Below are 17331 nucleotides of genomic sequence, written 5' to 3' on the forward strand. Positions count from 1 at the left end.
CGGCCGATTGATCTGTGTAACCCATGGGTCTTTAAACTATGGCCCTCCAGTTGTTCAGAAACTACAATTCCCATCATGCCTAGTCAAGTCTGTGAATGTCAGAGTTTTACAATGCCTCATGGGATGTGTAGTTCCGCAACAGCTGGAGGGCCATAGTTTGAGGAGACTGACATCTGTTGTCACCACTTGCCAGGTGACTGGAATGAAGGATTTACCTTTTAGCAGATTTTGGGGTTCCAACCACCAACATTGTCTCTGACTCCGGAGGTAAGCCAGAGCCTTCGGGAAATCCAAAGCCTGAATCTTTTTGTTCCAAGCAAAGGAGGATGGCACTTTGCAAAAACCTCAAATAAAATTGGGCATAAGAAGCGGCCTTGAATGAGGCTACCATCTTGCCCAATAGACGCATGCACAGGCAAACGGAGGGATCTTTTTTCGTTCTGACTACCTGGATTAGTTCTCTTAAGAAAGAGACCTTTGCTTGTGGCAAAAAAAAAAAAAAAAATGTCCAACCTTTTTCCTGGTTCCAGGGCTAATTTCTCCAGATTCAGAATCTAACCTAAAAAGATTCTAGAAAATTGACCGTGCTGCGTACAGCCTGGTTTAGGTTGACTACTGACTGATCGACCAACAGTAAATAGTCCAAGTACGCCATTATCGACACACCCTGAGCTCATAGTCTGGCCAAAACTTTTGTGAACACACGAGGTGCAGTGGCCTGCCCGAAGGGTAAGGCCACAAACTGATAATGGTGCTGCTTTATCTCGAATCGCAAGAGCTTCTGATGAGCGGAAAATATAGGTATGCGCAGATATGCGTCTTTGATGACGATCAACGCCAGCAGCTCTCCCCCTTGCAGGGTGGAGACCGCCGATCGAATCAAATCCATGCGAAAGGAGCAAATATTTAGGAACCGATTTAGACCCTTGAGGTCCAGGATAGGCCTGTCATCCCCATTCCATGCGGCTTTGGTACTGTAAAGAGGTTGGAATAAAAACCCAAACCGTGTTCCTCTGCCGGAACCTCCATGATCACCCCTTGGGATAATAGTCGATTTAATGCCAGAAAGAGAGAGCTTCTCTTTACTGGATTCTTTGGCACACTTGACTTCAGAAAGCAAGGTGGAGGAAACTCTCATAACTCCAACTTGTACCCTAGCGACACCGTGGAGAGGACCCAACTGTCCTGAATCTCCTCCCACCAAGTCCCTGAGAATAATTGAAGGCTTCCCCCACCCGACCGAGTGGGGGCATCTCTTCATAAGATAGACTTGGGGGCTGGTTTAGTCGGCTTTCATCCCCAGGGTTTCTTGTGACCCTGGGTTTGACCCTGCGTCTTTCCTCCAGGTCCTGACCGGGGAGGCCATCGGAACTGCTTAGAGGCCGATGTCCCTGGAATAGGGGAGGAAGATCGTTTAAAAGAAGGACGCCTAAACCTTCTTTGAACTGGTAACAGAGTACTTTTCCCATTGGGAATTCTTTGGATATACTTGTCCAAATCATCCCCAAACAATCGTTTCCAATGGAACGGAAATCCAGCCAGGAGCTTTTTACAAGGAGTTTCGGCTGACCAATTCTTTACCATAGGAGCCTACGCAGATGTACCTTAATGGCATCCACCACGAAACATAATGAACAAAAACCTGCTTCATTTGTTTCTTCAGTGCTTGACAAACGCCTATAGCCTCTACCGCAGGTTGGACTACTGCACCTTCCATGGAAAAATAGGTTTTGAACAGGGTTTCCAACCTTTTATCTGTTAGATAATTAAACATCTGCACATTGTCTGCCGGACAAGTCACACTTTTATTCACACAGTGAACAAAAATAATAGTAGCGTTCACTGCTGGTATGCTCCATCTTTTGATGAATTTTTCCTCCGTGGGATAAAGTACTGAATACTTTTTAAAGATCCCAAAGAGGACACAGACTTCCCTGCTGGTTCAGAGAAGGGCAACTTGAATGCTGCATGAACCATTTCAGTAAGGGACTGTACCATAGATTTTTCAGTCTGACGCTAAAAAATATTCATCCACTGTCGATTCCTTGGAGGGCGACACATCCGAGTGTCCCTCTGCTTGATCCCCCGAAGGAAAAAAAAAAATCAATCTCCTCTGGGGATAGCTGCTCTGCTGCTAGAGGGCCCGAAGGGAGAGAGGAGGATCTGCCACACTTCCTTTCAGGAAGGGAAGACGCAATTAATGCCATCAACCTCTCTTCTACTCCCTCCAGGGCTGAAGCAAAAACGTCCTCGGTAATATAAACCGGAGCAGCCGGGCTGAGGCTAGCCACAGCACCTAACAAGCCTGATGGCTCACCCCAGGCAACAACATCTGATTTATCAGGGGAGGATGGGACAGCGAAAGCCTGACCAAGTTTCTCAGAGCCGATGGCGAACCCTTTAGCTTTTTAGGATTTTTAGTCCCGGAGCCCTTGGAAGGCATAGTCCCAAGCACAAAGTGTATGTACTCGCATCCACATTTGCATCTACTGCTGAGCTATGGGCCAGCGTATATGCTGCTATTAAAACTAAGCTTGATGCGTAGCAAACAAATATGTCTGGGTATGCCTGTATACAGCAGCCTGTTTATATGCCAATATTTATCTGAATTTGTATGAAAATACACTAAATTTGCCTGTATAGCCTCCTCTGCCGAGTTGTCCCTCCATCAGTCAGATTTTCATAGCAAGACTGAGTTTTAACACAGGGCCGCCCCGCACCTGCGCTGTAGAGAACGCTGAGCACAGAGCGCCATCTCGCTAGGCTCCGCCCACCCCCCCTTGCGTCTCGTAGCATGCACAGATAGGAAATGCCATTCCCGCGCGTGCAAGAGTCGGCGTGACCGACGCTCAAGGAGGAAAGAGGGGAGGAGGCTTGCTGCGCTCTGAGGATGGAAAAAAAATACACGGAAATGTCCTTACAAAACGGCCAGACTGTACCATAGTGGAAAGAAAGCAAGGTAAAACAGCCTTATACTGCTCTAGACAGAAATACTTAAGCAGCATCTCCACACAGCAGGTTACCTCAGGGAAATTCCAGGTCACAGTGACCGCCATACCCCAAGAGTTTGTCACTGCCTTCAGTTGCCGTGGGAAGTCTTGTATCTAGACCCGACAAGAGGCATTTACCGGCTTTCTGGCATAGCAGACATGTTCCAATAACAGACATGTTAGCACCCTCTGGGGGGTCTCATACAGGCATGACACAGGAGCTGCATAGAAGGGTTTGTGGAACCAAGTTCCACAGGGACCTTCCCCGCCGCAGGACTCTGTCAAAACAGACAGCCCAATCTTTACCCATCACAGCGGGCTAAGTCAGTAGATCTTCAGGGACCGGGTTCCAGCTAGGATTTCCACTGCCCTGGACTTATACCGCATCCTGCCAGAAACTTTTGGGATAACCAAAAGTACTGGAACCCAGGATCCAGCCCTCCTAGGAGAGGCATTACAGGCAAAACCTTGTTCTTCACCGAGGCCCGGGTACCGTCCACTTTGGCCTTAGTGGCACTTTGGACGGATCCAGAATAGCTTGCTTGGCCCACACAGGGAACCTCAGCGTAGCTTCTCATAACCGTGACCAACACCTTAGACACTGGTGAAAAAACTAAGGTACTCCCCGGTATGGGAGGGGTTATATAGGGGAGGGTGACTTCCTGTCTTGGGTGTGCCAGTGTCCATCACCTGAAAATAGACATAAAACACACATAGTTATTACTATGCCGCTCTGTGTCCCGTGGTGTATGAAATAGACATTACACCTATGAGGTGCCTCTCTACATGTCCTCATACATGGATCTTCTGTAATTATTATAGCTAAATTGTTTCCAAGGGCCCACTTCATCTAATAACTTATTAATAAATGTCTTTCCCTACGCAGCTATAAATAACCTTTCTATTCTTTAGCCCACATTCACATCAGGCTGTTTTGACATGTCAAATCGCCACCTATTGGCAGCAACAGCACCAACCGAATCAGTGCAATGCAGACTTTGCGGCGCTGCACCGATTCTCAAAAGTAGTTCCCATTCTACTTTTTGTGACTTTGGGGGCGATTTGAATCAATATCTGTGCAGGAACCCACATAGATGTCTGTCAAATCGCCCCGAAGTCAGATTGAAATGCCCTCAGTGTGAACGTGGGCTTAACGTGATACTTAAAGGTGTTTTTTTTGTTTCAAACAGCTCTGATCCTCCTCTTCTCTGGATCCACGCTGGCACTCCTGGCTTCTCCTCTTCTCAGAATGCCACAAGCCACTAACTAAAGGGGCAATTGTGTGTGCTTACTCCTGAGTCCCTGCTGTGTGTGCCCATAAGACACACAAAACCAGGCTCTGCGCCCCCCCTATGCTGCCACTTCACTGTGAAGTGACGGAGGAAAGACAGACCCAGGAGTGCAGCTTCTGGATTGCGATAGGGCTCTGGTTAGTACAGGGCGGGGGTCCATAGGGTCTCTATGGATCCAGTGGTTGGCATAGGTTGTCTCAGGATGATGGGATTGTGCCTGTATAAACATTCATACACACCATCCGCTGCACCGTAACACAGCCACTGCTGTGTGCAGTCTGGCCCAGCAGGATCACTGCACAGTTAATTTTTTAACAAACTATTAAAATGCCACACACGTTAGGTTACATAAAGTTTAACTGGCTGCTGTGTGGTGCGGCATGCAGTACTTTCTTTCAGTGCACACTGCCGGCATTTTGCCTGGTCATGTGGTGGGACTCCACTGGAATAGACGAACAACACCTCCCACCTCTTCTGGTGCGAATCGATTCTAAAAATATTATATGTTAACCCATCCAAAAAAACATTCCTTTTCACCGAACAAAATAAATTTAGCAAGTATCTATGAATCTTACCATCTGAATAGGCTTCTTTCTCAGGTCTCTCTCTGTAACAAGCTTCTCACGGTCAGTAACATAGAGCCCACGCTGTGCCAAGGCTTGGATGACTGCGTCATGGCCCAGAAGAGGCTTGGCGGTGTCACTCTTAAGAATAAGGCTACCAGCCCGACAGTACAAGTCAGCAGAAAGCAGAAGGTTCACTACTGGAGGCTTCATATGCTCCTGGTCATACTGATCGGTGTAGAAAGGTTCCTGAAGTTCTTTTGGGACATTTTCTGCAAAACAGCAAAAAGGTAAATCAGAGATTTATTTTTAATAATAAAAAAAAATAGTTACAGTGGTTGTAGACCTCACACATGGAAAGCACATCCTACAATAGTGTGCACTAAACTAAATCCAAAGAACAGAGCCTGGTTCTTCTCTGATGTCTCCTCTGTCTGCCATCGGCTGCTCATTCCTAATAGAATAAGGGGGCAACTCACAGTGGCTGGTGTGAATTAGCCCTCAATATAACAACTTTACCTACTGCAAAACGCATATCATGTTAAAAGGGGAATCAGGGGCTACTATGACGGGGTCCAAATTTTTTTTTTTTTTTAATGCAACAAAGGTACATAATCGTTTAACACGTGACAAAGGATTACCAGGGCACTACAGGTTATCTAAAAAGCAGCCGATTGCCCATTTTATCTACAACTTTGGACTGAGCTGGCTGGAAGACTATAATATGAATATTTCATATTTTACAGAGCTGAAAAAAAAGTATTGAAAATTATCTTTATATTATCAATCATAATAAAAGGCAACAAATACAGAAAAAAAATACTACAGAAACTATAGATGGAGTTCAACTTTAATTATGCTTGTCTAAAAGGTTTCAAGAACACTGTAATTTGTAATATAAAAGAGCAATTCAGCTGATGTAAAAAAGGTGTAGAATCGTACATCCCAACCTACTAAATACGCTAGCCACAGTGCCCCTCACATGTTATCTGGAATAGAAAAGAACATCTGTATGTGAAAAATAATCAGTGAATACACAGAGCATGTACAGTATATTCTGAGTCCTATTACCCTACACGCCATGGAGTAAACGTTTATGAACATTTTTACTTTAAAAGGAAATTAATTATAGAAAATGTATAAAAAAAAATGCTTGCAGACTTTAAGGATGATTTTTGGAAATCGGATAATTTTTCTTTATAACAGAAGTTAGTCCGATTTGCAGACATGGGTACCCGCTTTAAATATTCCCAGTAATTACACATATCTGTCAGAGAAGATTAAGATAAAGCCATGAAGCCTTACACAGCTCCTGGTTGCACAGTAGTCCGACTTATTCCAAGTAAAAAAACCTCAGCAGATATTTACGCTCTTCAGTTCAAATTTCTGAACTGCTGTCGGCAATGAAACCAATCCAGTGAGGACAAGCCAATGCAGGCCTTTTGAACCTGTGGGTCAAGGCCTAAATGTGAGTCGGCAAACTGTCCTAAAAAATTCAAATGAAGCAACAGAGGTATTTTGCACAAGTCCTATTTTCTACCATTTATGGTTTAATAAGTACACCTAGGCAACATGAGCATATAAAAAGGCGCATAAACATTGGTTACTTATAATGAAATGATGGCGTTTGCCAGTTCCACTGAACTGCTCCCTACTCCCAGACTAATTTCGAAGTCTTGTTGAAATTACCACATAAGCTTCTTCAGCTATCTTGGTAGCGAGCCAGCCTAAAGCCCCATATGGACACACGGTCTGACTTTTTGCCAACAAACTTCAAAATAAGTACGTTTTCCAAAAAATCCGACCGTGTGTACGATCCATCGGACAAAATTCTTCGCTTTTCATCGGACAAAAGTTCGCTCTGCAAACGAACAAACTTTTCTGCAACAAAAGTCTGATGGTGCCTAGTCCGACCATGTGTACAGCAAGCCATCAGACTTTTGTCCCAAGTACAAATACGCATGCCCAGAACTAATGTTAAAATCAACCAACAATAGCAGAAGTTGACCAAAGGGTGGCGGTAAAGAGCAAAAAAAGTGCAGAAAAACCACGTGATGTTGGGAAAGTTTGCAGAAAAGTCCTGCCGTGTGTATGATATGGGTGTGCCTGGCCAACCCCCCTCGGACAAAAATCCACAAAGGCTTTACTCCTGTACGTAGCAGTGATGACGCGACGACACAAAAACACTGCTCAGCCCTGTAGTACTTTGGGCTGGGAAAATGGGCAAAATTACATGACAATCATTCTGCCTAAAGAAGATCGGAGGCGCTAGAGGAAGCATGCAGCAGCACAGGAGCTTGGAAATGGTACGTAAAAAAAAAAAATAAATAAAAATAAAAACAAACAGTTACTGCATTTCTGAAATATCAGACTTTAATCATAACGAGGGTTAAAGCCATTTTACTGTAAAATCCTGGATATTAAAGACATTTTAGTATTTTGGACAATGATGGTGGTTCCTGGCATTTTAAGATTGTGAAACTGCATGGGGAGACGTGTTATGTGAGCAGCCAACCACAATGGTCTGGATATATGAAGGTGTGATTTATCCAGATACCGATGTACGCAGCAGGTGGTGTTAAAACCGTTGTACACTAGTAATTTGAGGTCACCCAGGTCCCACAAGCATCTGGTAGTAGACATCCCCAAAAGTGGACTTTACCGGTACCAGGGAAACTCCAACATTTAAAAAAAAAAAAAATCACAAAAGCTTTATTACATATAAAATTTCAAAGAATAAAAGTCCCATGGGTTAACAATCCCTAGTATGCTTTGCTGGGATTTTTCGCCTTCCTCTGAATCAACCGTGCTGGAAGTCGTGTTGCCCCTGTGTGAATGGGCTCTTAGGAAAGAAGAACTTAGGTCCCTTTCACACGGGGCACATTAGTAACACTGTGCAGGGACCGTTGTTTTTCTCCGCTCTCCCCTATGGGGGGGGGGGGGGATCGGATGAACACGGACCGTATGTCTGTGTTTTTTCTGATCTGATGACAGAAGGAAAAATAGGGTTTTCTTCCGTCTGCAGAATCGGATCATTGCGGAGGCGGACGAGATTGGGTGTCAGCGGATGTTCATCCGCAATCTCATAGGGACCAATGTATGTTCCTTTTTCATCCGCAGATGGATGAAAAAGTGGACATAGGGTAAACCCCACTTCCTGCCCAGGTCAATTTTCATCGTTGAGTGCTGTCACACTTTGAGTGACAATTGCACGGTCATGCAACACTGTACCCAAATGAAATTTGCCAAGGTACCTTTAACACAAGCCTGTTATACTCACTCTTTTTCTGTCCTTACGGTCAGCATGAGGAAAAGAAAAGCCAATAAGCGGCTTGTGTTTTGTGTCATTGGACACAGCTGATCACGTGGTAAAGGGCCACTGTGATTGGCCTTTTACCATGTTCTGTGATCCGAAGGACTCTGATCACAGAGCATGAGGGCAGTGCGATTATGGGGATACATCCATGTACGCTCTCCCGGCAAATTAAGCCTGAGTTGTAGCCGTCTTTCGGCTATAGCACGAGCCGGAAGGGGTTAAATGACTGCATAAATTCTGACCATCCAAACTAAAGTGCCAGTCGAATGAGCCCATCGGAAAATTGTCAGTCGAACAGTGACTGCATGATATTCCAGGTACTGGAAGACGGTTCTGTCCTATACAGACATATAGCGTTACACCAGAAATTTGTAATGCAATAATGCATGTGGTTATAAAAATACTTGCATCTACGGCCTTTACCCTAAAACCTTACTACAAATACTGGAGTATTATAATCAGTACATAAACCACACAACTAATGACACTTAACACTTAAATAAATCACAACATTCTGAATCCAAGGAACAGGCACACTTTTAGTGATTTTCTGTTCAAGTCAAACAACAATAGCACTATACTGACAATGTGCCCACACATGTTATTATGACATGCCATCATATATGATAGATCACATTACTGTATCATTGGATTGTAATATCAGCGTCCAACACTGGAGCTTTACAGTGCCAGGAGCAAAGGGGAAATCTGAGTCTACAAAAACATTATAAAAATGTGGAGGGCCAAAGAAGGAACACACACTGAGAAAATGACAGAAGGAAAAACTATAAGCAAAATTATAGTACTGTAAAAATAACTGCTGACAGATGCATATGCCAGTGCCACTGTGACTTAAAGTGTTACTAAACCCACAACAGTAAAATCAGTCTGTATATGCAGTAAAGCATGCTTGTTATTATACTCACCGTGGGGACTAAAGGGTTATTCCTTTGCATTGTGTAAAAAAGCCTGTTTGATCTTGTCTCCTCTGACCCTCCCCTTTTTCCAGAGCCCCCAAACCTTCTCTGGATAGTAGAGAGGCTAGGGGACAAGCTGCACATGCTCAGTTTGGTGTGTATTGCTAGAGAGTATTTTTTTTTCTAGGGAGAGTGCATGTGATCAGCACAGGGCCAATCAGCACTGTGCAGACAGAGGGTCAGGGGTCCTGCATCCTCATAGGACAATCACAGGAGAATCAAAACTCCTACAAGCTTTACCCAGACACTAATATAAGTCACAATACTGTTACAGCGGAACCTCGATTTAAGAGGAACTTGGTTTGAGAGCGTTTTGATTTGCGACAACCTTTTTTTTTTTTTTATGTTGACTCGCAAGACGAGCAGAATTCAAGCTAAATAGGCCTGCAGTACCTAATTTGGCCTGAGGTACAGGGGGTGCAGAAGCCGAGCAGAGCTGAAAATAGTCCTGCAGTACCTCATTTGGCCTGGGGTATGGGGGCAAAGGAGCCGAGAAAATCCGAACATTGGCCTGCAGTACCTCATTTGGCCTGAGGTAGGGGGCGCAGGAAATGAGCCGAAGTGTCCTCAGGACTTTTCGGCGCTCTCTGGCGCCCCCCACCTCTGACCGCATTCAGTATTGAATCCCATTGAAGTCAATGCGGAACTAATTATTTTCATTTCCATTGACTTCAATGGGAAAACTCGCTTTGATATGCGAGTACTTTGGATTACAAGCATACTCCTGGAATGGATTATGCTCGTAATACAAGGTTCAACTGTATATCCTTATATATATTTACTAAAACTATTGCGTGTTCGACCAGATATAGTCAATGCAGGGTCCTGGGTTTAGTAACACTTTAAAGGAGGAGATCTACTGTATGGTCACAGCATACACTTAGAATTTTTTTTTTTTTTTTTATCAGCAGCATTGTAATAGCAACAAACAATAGAAATTAACAATCCAATATAAGCTTACTAAACCTCTTTTCATGTCGCGTGTTCTGTATGCCAGCCATCAATCACTTTCCGCAACTTTCTCGATTCTGTGCATGCTTTGCAGCTTATCCTCTGCGGTTTACTTTCAATTTTCTAAAGACTATATATCCCATGGTACCTTGCTGCAGGTCAGCAGTGATTACTATAGGGACTCCGCCTCCTGATCTCCTCTCAACAGATAGTGCAGAATGCCAACTCTGAATTCTGCGGCACAGCAAAGCATGCTCACGGGTCATTCAAGGAATTAAATGTGTGGGAATGCTTGCAAAGCAATTTTTCAAACTTCAATTACCTTCAGATTAAAAGGAGAAGTAGGGACGAAGCTATTTTGACCATACTTCTCCTGTAGGGTCACTTAGTTCTTCACTACTGTAACCTGTTCTTAGCTAAAGCCCACTGTCGGCTGACAACACATATAAAGTCCAGGCACTGCAAGGATCCGGACAATAATGTCAGGATCTGCCCGGACGTCTGACCGTCAGCTGGCTTGGCCTCTCAGTGCACTCATGTAAGTGCTGGACGGGGCAGAACTGGTGGCTGACAGTCTCTGGCTCTCTGCTCAATAAGGACTGAGAACTGAGCGATCAGCAGGCTTTGATCGCTCAGTTCTCTGGGCAGAAGCAATGGGGGACAGATGCAGCTGGGATCGGTGCTGCAGCAATCTAGGCGAGTATGATTATTTCCACACTTCTCTTTTAATTAATGCAGAGTTCCAACCACAATTAGCATTTTTTAAATATATGTCCTTTCATCCTGCGTTTTTATAATATAAATCTGGTCACTTACTATTTTACAATCCGCCGTCGATCCGCATAGATATTCAAAAAAGATAGTTTTATAAAACTATGTCTACACCGTTGTCATTTTGCTTGTGGGCATTGTGAAGCCCACAAGCACTTACTTCCTGGAAGTCTTGGATGGGGAGTGATAATTGGACAGCGCACTGCATCCTGGGAAATGATGACACACATTTCCCAGGAGCATTAGAGGGAGATGATGTCAGAATCCTAGGTGGTTTCAAAGGCAGATTTCGTGGGACCGCATAGCAACAGGCATTTCCAGAGGAGTAAAAAAAAATATATATATTTTTTTTTTACTTTTTTAGGTCTAATGAGCACAATAATGAAAAAAACTATTTGGGATGGAAACTCCACTTTAAGTCTAGAAATAAATACAAAGGATTTAATTTTTTACCATAAATAAGCCGAGTTTGGAAGTACTGCATGTGTCATAACAAAATAAGCTAAAGCCAATAAGCAGGTCAATGCTACAGAACAGCTACAGTAAAATTAGAACAAACAACATCTATAACAAAACACAAGCGAACACAACATTACTTTTTCAATCTACTACAGTCTTGAGTCATGTGACATTGAGAGTATAAGGAACATGGATTGGAACGGGTTCTTTCCACTGGTAAAATGAATGATGTCACCAGGACAATATACAGCGAGAGGCAGAGAAATGAGCAGTCATCAATTCCAGTCCAGAGTCACCAACTTAGTCAGTGGGTGGATGTGCTATAAAGTCAAAGCAGAAACCATAGCCAATAGTTAGATGTACAAGGCTAAATGGATTTTACTTCATTAAAACAAATTTCTAAATTATGCTGGTAAATTATTTTCTTGTAACTATTTCCAGAAGGCACATAAACAAAAAGTTCTGATCTGTGTGTAGCTCTTCTGGTCTGACAGAACCGATTGTTAGAAGGCTAATGTCGAGCAATCGACAGTCGATCGGTCATGCTGGAAAACCTCCCATCAGCAGTCTGCAGTGCATTCTGATTGCAGCGGAGTCCCTGCTGTCCGAATACAACAGCACAGCAGGAGAGATCCCTGCAAACACCCTACTGTGTACCCAGCTTTGCACTGCCCTCTCACCAGGTTGACAATGCGGCTGTCCAAAAGGGTACTCTGTTGCTCCTCCTTCCAGAGTGGAGACCCTGTGACAAGAAGTGTATTAACCACTTAAGCCCCAGACCATTTGTCTGGTTAAAGACCAGGCCACTTTTCGCGATTCGGCAATGCGTCACTTTAACTGACAATTGCGCAGTCGTGCGACGTGGCTCCCCACAAATAGAGCTTTCTTTTGGTGGTATTTGATCACCTCTGCAGTTTTTATTTTTTGCGCTATAAACAAAAAAAGTGACAATTTTGAAAAAAAATAAAATAATAATAATATTTTTTACTTTTTGAGAATATATATATATATATCTCGCGTTCATCGCTTTGCGCAAAAGTTATAGCGTCTACAAAATAAGTATTAATATTTTTTTTTTACCAGTAATGGTGGCGATCAGCATCGTAACTGCGACATTATGGCGGACACATCGGACACATTTTTGGGAACGTTGTCATTTTTGCAGCGATCAGTGCTATAAAAATGCACAAATTACTGTGAAAAAAAAAAAACACTGGCAGTAAAGGGGTTAACCACTAGGTGGCGCTGTAGGGGTTAAAGCGGATGTCCGCTGAAAAAAAAAAATATATTACAAGTCAGCAGCTACAAATACTGCAGCTGCTGACTTTTAATATCGGCACACTTACCTGTCCTGGAGTCCAGCGCTGTCCGCAGCAGAGGATGAGCCATAGATCATCACTCTGCTGCCCCGACCCCCCCCCCCCGCCATCCTCGGTGAGGGAACCAGGAAGTGAGAGTGGACACATTGAGGCGTTTTTCATGCGGTACAGCGCTACAAATAGCGCTGCTATACCGCATGAAGAAATCATGCCCTGCAGGCTTCAATGTAAAAGCCCGAAGGCTTTCACACTGAAGCGGTGCGGTAGCAGGACCGCTCCAAAAGTCCTGCTAGCCGCATCTTTGGATCGGTATAGGAGCGGGGTGTTTACCGCTCCTTTACCGCACCTTCCCATTGAAATCAATGGGAAACCGCAGGCGGTATTAACCCTTTTTCGGCCACTAGCGGGGGTTAAAACCTCACCGCTGTCTCCTGAATATCGCGGTAAATACGACGGTATAGCGGCGCTAAAAATAGCGCGGCTATACCGTCACCGCACCTCCGCTGCCCAATGTGAAAGCAGCCTGACTTTTGCGGAAACTAGGGCCGAAACAACTAATCGATTATGAAATCAATTACAATATTGATAATCGATTAATCGGCCAGTAACATAATGGGGTTAAAAAAAAAAAACTAAAATTAGCCCTTTATAGTACAAAAAAGCAAATCGCTACTGTAAATATTACTTTCACTGTCCCACAGTAAAAAAATGAACCCCTTACAGTAGCGATTATTTGCTCTTTTTGTACTTTTACTTTTATTTTTGTTTTTTTAACCCCATTATGTTACTAAACATCTCAGGCCTGGGTTCAGAAACACACTACAGTTAATTTACATGTTTTCCTATGGGACACGTTCACATCCATGGATTTTTTTTCAGCTTCTGCGTATTTGGAAAGGGCAAAGACTTTTTAATGCAAAACGGTGCCATTTTGTTTTTTTTGGTTTAATATACTTCAATGGAGAAGTTGCAGAAAAGCATGTAATGTGTTTTTGCAGCAATTTGTGTTTTGTAATCTGCCCAACAAATTTGCCCCAAAAAAATGTAAAATGCAATTTTTTTTTTTTTTAAAGGCCATTATCCAATTAATCAAAACAATAAATCGGCCAACTAATCGATTATGGAAATAATCGTTAGTTGCAGCCCTAGCGGAAACCAATCAATATACGCCAATAGGGAATTTTTTTTTTTTTACCAAAAATATGTAGCAGAATGCATATTGGCCTAAACTGATGAAGAAATTTGAATTTTTTTTTTTTTTTTATTGGGTAAAGTTTTATAGCAGAAAGTAAAAAACTATTTACATTTTTTTAATTGTTGCTTTTTTTTGGTTTATAGCGCAAAAAAATTAAACCGCAGAGGTGATCAACTAGCAATAAAAGAAAGTTCTATTTGGGGGGGGGGGGGAGGACACCGATTTTGTTTGGGTACAAAGTCACACGCCTGCACAATCGTCAGTTAAAGAAACGCAGTGCTGTATAGCAAAAAAATGGCACAGTCATTAAGAGGGTAAAACCTTCCAGGGCTGAACTGGTTAAACAACCATGTGAGATGCTTAATGTTGTACCTTCATTAAAGCGGAGGTTCACCCTAAAACAATTAGATACCGTTACATCCAGCATACTGCTGACATCTACAGTATGCTGGTATTTTTTTTCCCCGCGCTACATACCTTCTTATAGTTCTTTTCACCCGGCTTCCGGGTTCTCACTGCTCCGGGGAGTAGGCGTTCCTATAGATGGTTGACGTGTGGGTAAGGCGCGTAGATGGTTGACGTGCGGGTAAGGCGCGTCGCGCGTTCCGAAAATATACGATCTGGGACTCGGCATTATACGGCACCTGCGCAGTCAGCTCTACACGGCAGGCGCCGTATAGCGCCGAGTCCTAGTTCGTCTATTTTCTGAACGTGTGACGTGCCTTACCCGCACGTCATCATCTACCCCTCTTCATAGGAACGCCTACTCCCCCCGGGAGTGAGAACTCGGAGCCGGATAAAAAGAACTATAAGACGGTAAGTACAGCGGAAAAAAAAAATACCAGCATGCTGTAGATGTCAGCAGTATGCTGGATCTAATGGTATATACCGTGTTTGCCCGAAAATAAGACATCGTCTTATATTTATTTTTTCTCAAGAAAACACACTATGGCTTATTTTCTGGGGATGTCTTATTTGTATTACCGGCAAGTATGGTACAACAATCTACATTTGTTTGTGTGGGGTGAGAGATTGTTGCTGGTCAGTGCTGGGGAGCAGCTTTACTTCTTCCTCTGAGGACAGAGCATCCAGCTCCTCACTTCACTGAGGAGACTTTTTACTTTCCCTTTCACAGACCGGGACCTGACAGGGGGAGCTGATCTTATTGATGGTGCTGCCGACACCTCTCCGGTCACCTTAGCAGCTGTCACGATGGAGCGGATAAGAAGGGCTGCACGACTTCTTTACAGCTCTGCACCAGTACACTACAGTACATACGCCTATCACGTCTTGTTTCCCGCTCCGCTCTGCTATGCATAGACACGCCCATCACTACGTCTTATTTTGGGGGGTATTGGTTAATATTTCGATCTTGCTTCGAAATTCCGCTACGGCTTATTTTCGGAGTACGTCTTATTTTCGGGGAAACGCGGTAGCTGATTTTTAGGGCGAACCTCTGCTTTAAATGTAACCATATTACTACACTTAGAGGCACCTCTCTTCTCTTTTATACTTTGTAGCTCCTTCTGGATTTTGCTTCTAATCCCGTGTGGAGGCTTCTATTTGTAGATGGACATTTTATGGTTACACAACCTGGTCACATTACTATAATCTTTTTATATGGACTATAAACTGAAGGACCTATGAATAAATGGTTGTGGAACAAATCATCTGAGTTTCCATTATTTCTTACCAGGAAATTTGCTTCGATATACAAGTGCTTTGGATTACAAGCATGCTTCTGGAACAAATTATGCTCTCAATCCAAGGTTTTACTGTATTAACATAAATATAAGTCGACATAAAGCTGCAATGTAAAGCCAGCTACATATAAAATGCTTCTCCTAACATTATTTCTTTCAGAAAGCTAGTTCTGGCGAGATACATAGCGATTTTCAATTTCCCTAGCCTTTATTTTGAGAGTTGAGGTATAAATGGTCTGTGAACAACTTTATTTAGTGAGAAACAAAGAAGCAATATGTGTAACATTCACAAGTCACAGAGCTGTGAGAAGAAACACTTCCAATTGGACATTGTGTAACAAAGTAGTCCAGTGTTTCCGGAGAGGTCTATTACTCTCTCCTCACAGCCAGTCTGACAGCAATATGTCATATAGAAGACCTGAACTCACACTGGTAGTCTCATCCATTTCAAGGGTAGACAAACGATTGTTTATCTCTGAGGCTTAAAAGTATAACTAAAGACAAAACTTTGTTTTTTGTTTTGGATGATGGAGAGGGATTAGAGCAGGGGTCTCAAACTGGTGGCCCTCCAGCTGTTGCAAAACTACAAGACCCATCATGCCTCTGCCTGTGGGACTCATGCTTGTAACTGTCAGCCTTGCAATGCCTCATGGGACTCGTAGTTGTGCAACAGCAGGAGGGCCGGCAGTTTGAGACACCTGGATTAGAGGCTTGACCGTTTTTATTGTTGCCTGTGTTCCCATTAAACACTTGCCTACTGGGCACTTTTACCCCCATCCTGCCCAGACCAAATTTTCAGCTTTCAGCGCTCTCGCAATTTGAATGACAATCGCGTGGTTATGCAATGCTGTACCCATATGACATTTTTATCACTTCTTCACACAGATAGAGCTTTCTTTTGGTGGCATTTAATTACCATTTACCATTACCAGAAAATGTTTAAGGCTATTATCCGATTAATCAAAACAATAAATCAGCCAACTAATCGATTATGAAAATAATCGTTAGTTGCAGTATATATATATATATATATATATATATATATATATATATATATATATATATATATATATATATATATATATATATATATATATATATATATATATATATATATATATAAAAATCACACACACAGTATAATTGCATGAGCTGTGATAAAAAAACAAACACACAGTTTTTTCTCTGGTTCGAGGGAGTCTACTCTTTTTATAGCAGTCTCTAAAATAGGAAATTATTGACTTCTCCTGAAAATGCTATCTCCCTGGTTGTATCTTCAATACTTTTAATTACTAACTTGGATTTCTAAGTGAAGTCAGCACTCTTGTACTAAATATTTGTTCTGGACCAATGACAGTCAACTAACTAGCATTTTCAGAAAAGAGTCAAGCAAAAATGTCCTGCAGACTTTCCTCTGCACGAGGATCCATTGTTTAGCTTCATGCACCAGATAGTAACCAGCTGAAAGACGGCCACAATAAAAAAAAACACACACATAACAAGAGAAAGCCACATGTTACAAACTAATGGTTGGGACTTGCAGACCTAGCTGGAGCCAGCAACTTCCTAAAAATTATTATGACTATGTAAGGATAATGAAGTCACTGGCAAGAAGATATAGGCAACACCACCCAACAGAATATCAACCACCGCTGATCTGTACACCATGGGCATAACGTGTGCAATGACAGAGGTAGAAAGTGCCGTGTACCATGGGCACAACGTGTGCAATGACAGAGGTAGTAAGTGCCGTGTACCATGGGCATAACGCGTGCAATGACAGAGGTAGTAAGTG

General features: G+C 42.9%; 1 protein-coding gene across 2 annotated transcripts in view; it reads right to left on the reverse strand.

The window, feature by feature from the left end:
* The window catches only part of CAMSAP2 (calmodulin regulated spectrin associated protein family member 2), a 149140-nt gene that overhangs the window by 113741 nt on the left and 18068 nt on the right, over positions 1–17331 (reverse strand). For both annotated transcript variants that reach the window (XM_040359857.1, XM_040359856.1), the window contains exon 2: positions 4858–5117. In XM_040359857.1, coding sequence (XP_040215791.1) covers positions 4858–5117 — 260 coding nt within the window. The remainder of the gene's footprint in view (positions 1–4857; positions 5118–17331) is intronic.

Source organism: Rana temporaria, chromosome 7, assembly GCF_905171775.1.
Source record: "Rana temporaria chromosome 7, aRanTem1.1, whole genome shotgun sequence".
Classification (NCBI taxonomy): Eukaryota; Metazoa; Chordata; class Amphibia; order Anura; family Ranidae; genus Rana; species Rana temporaria.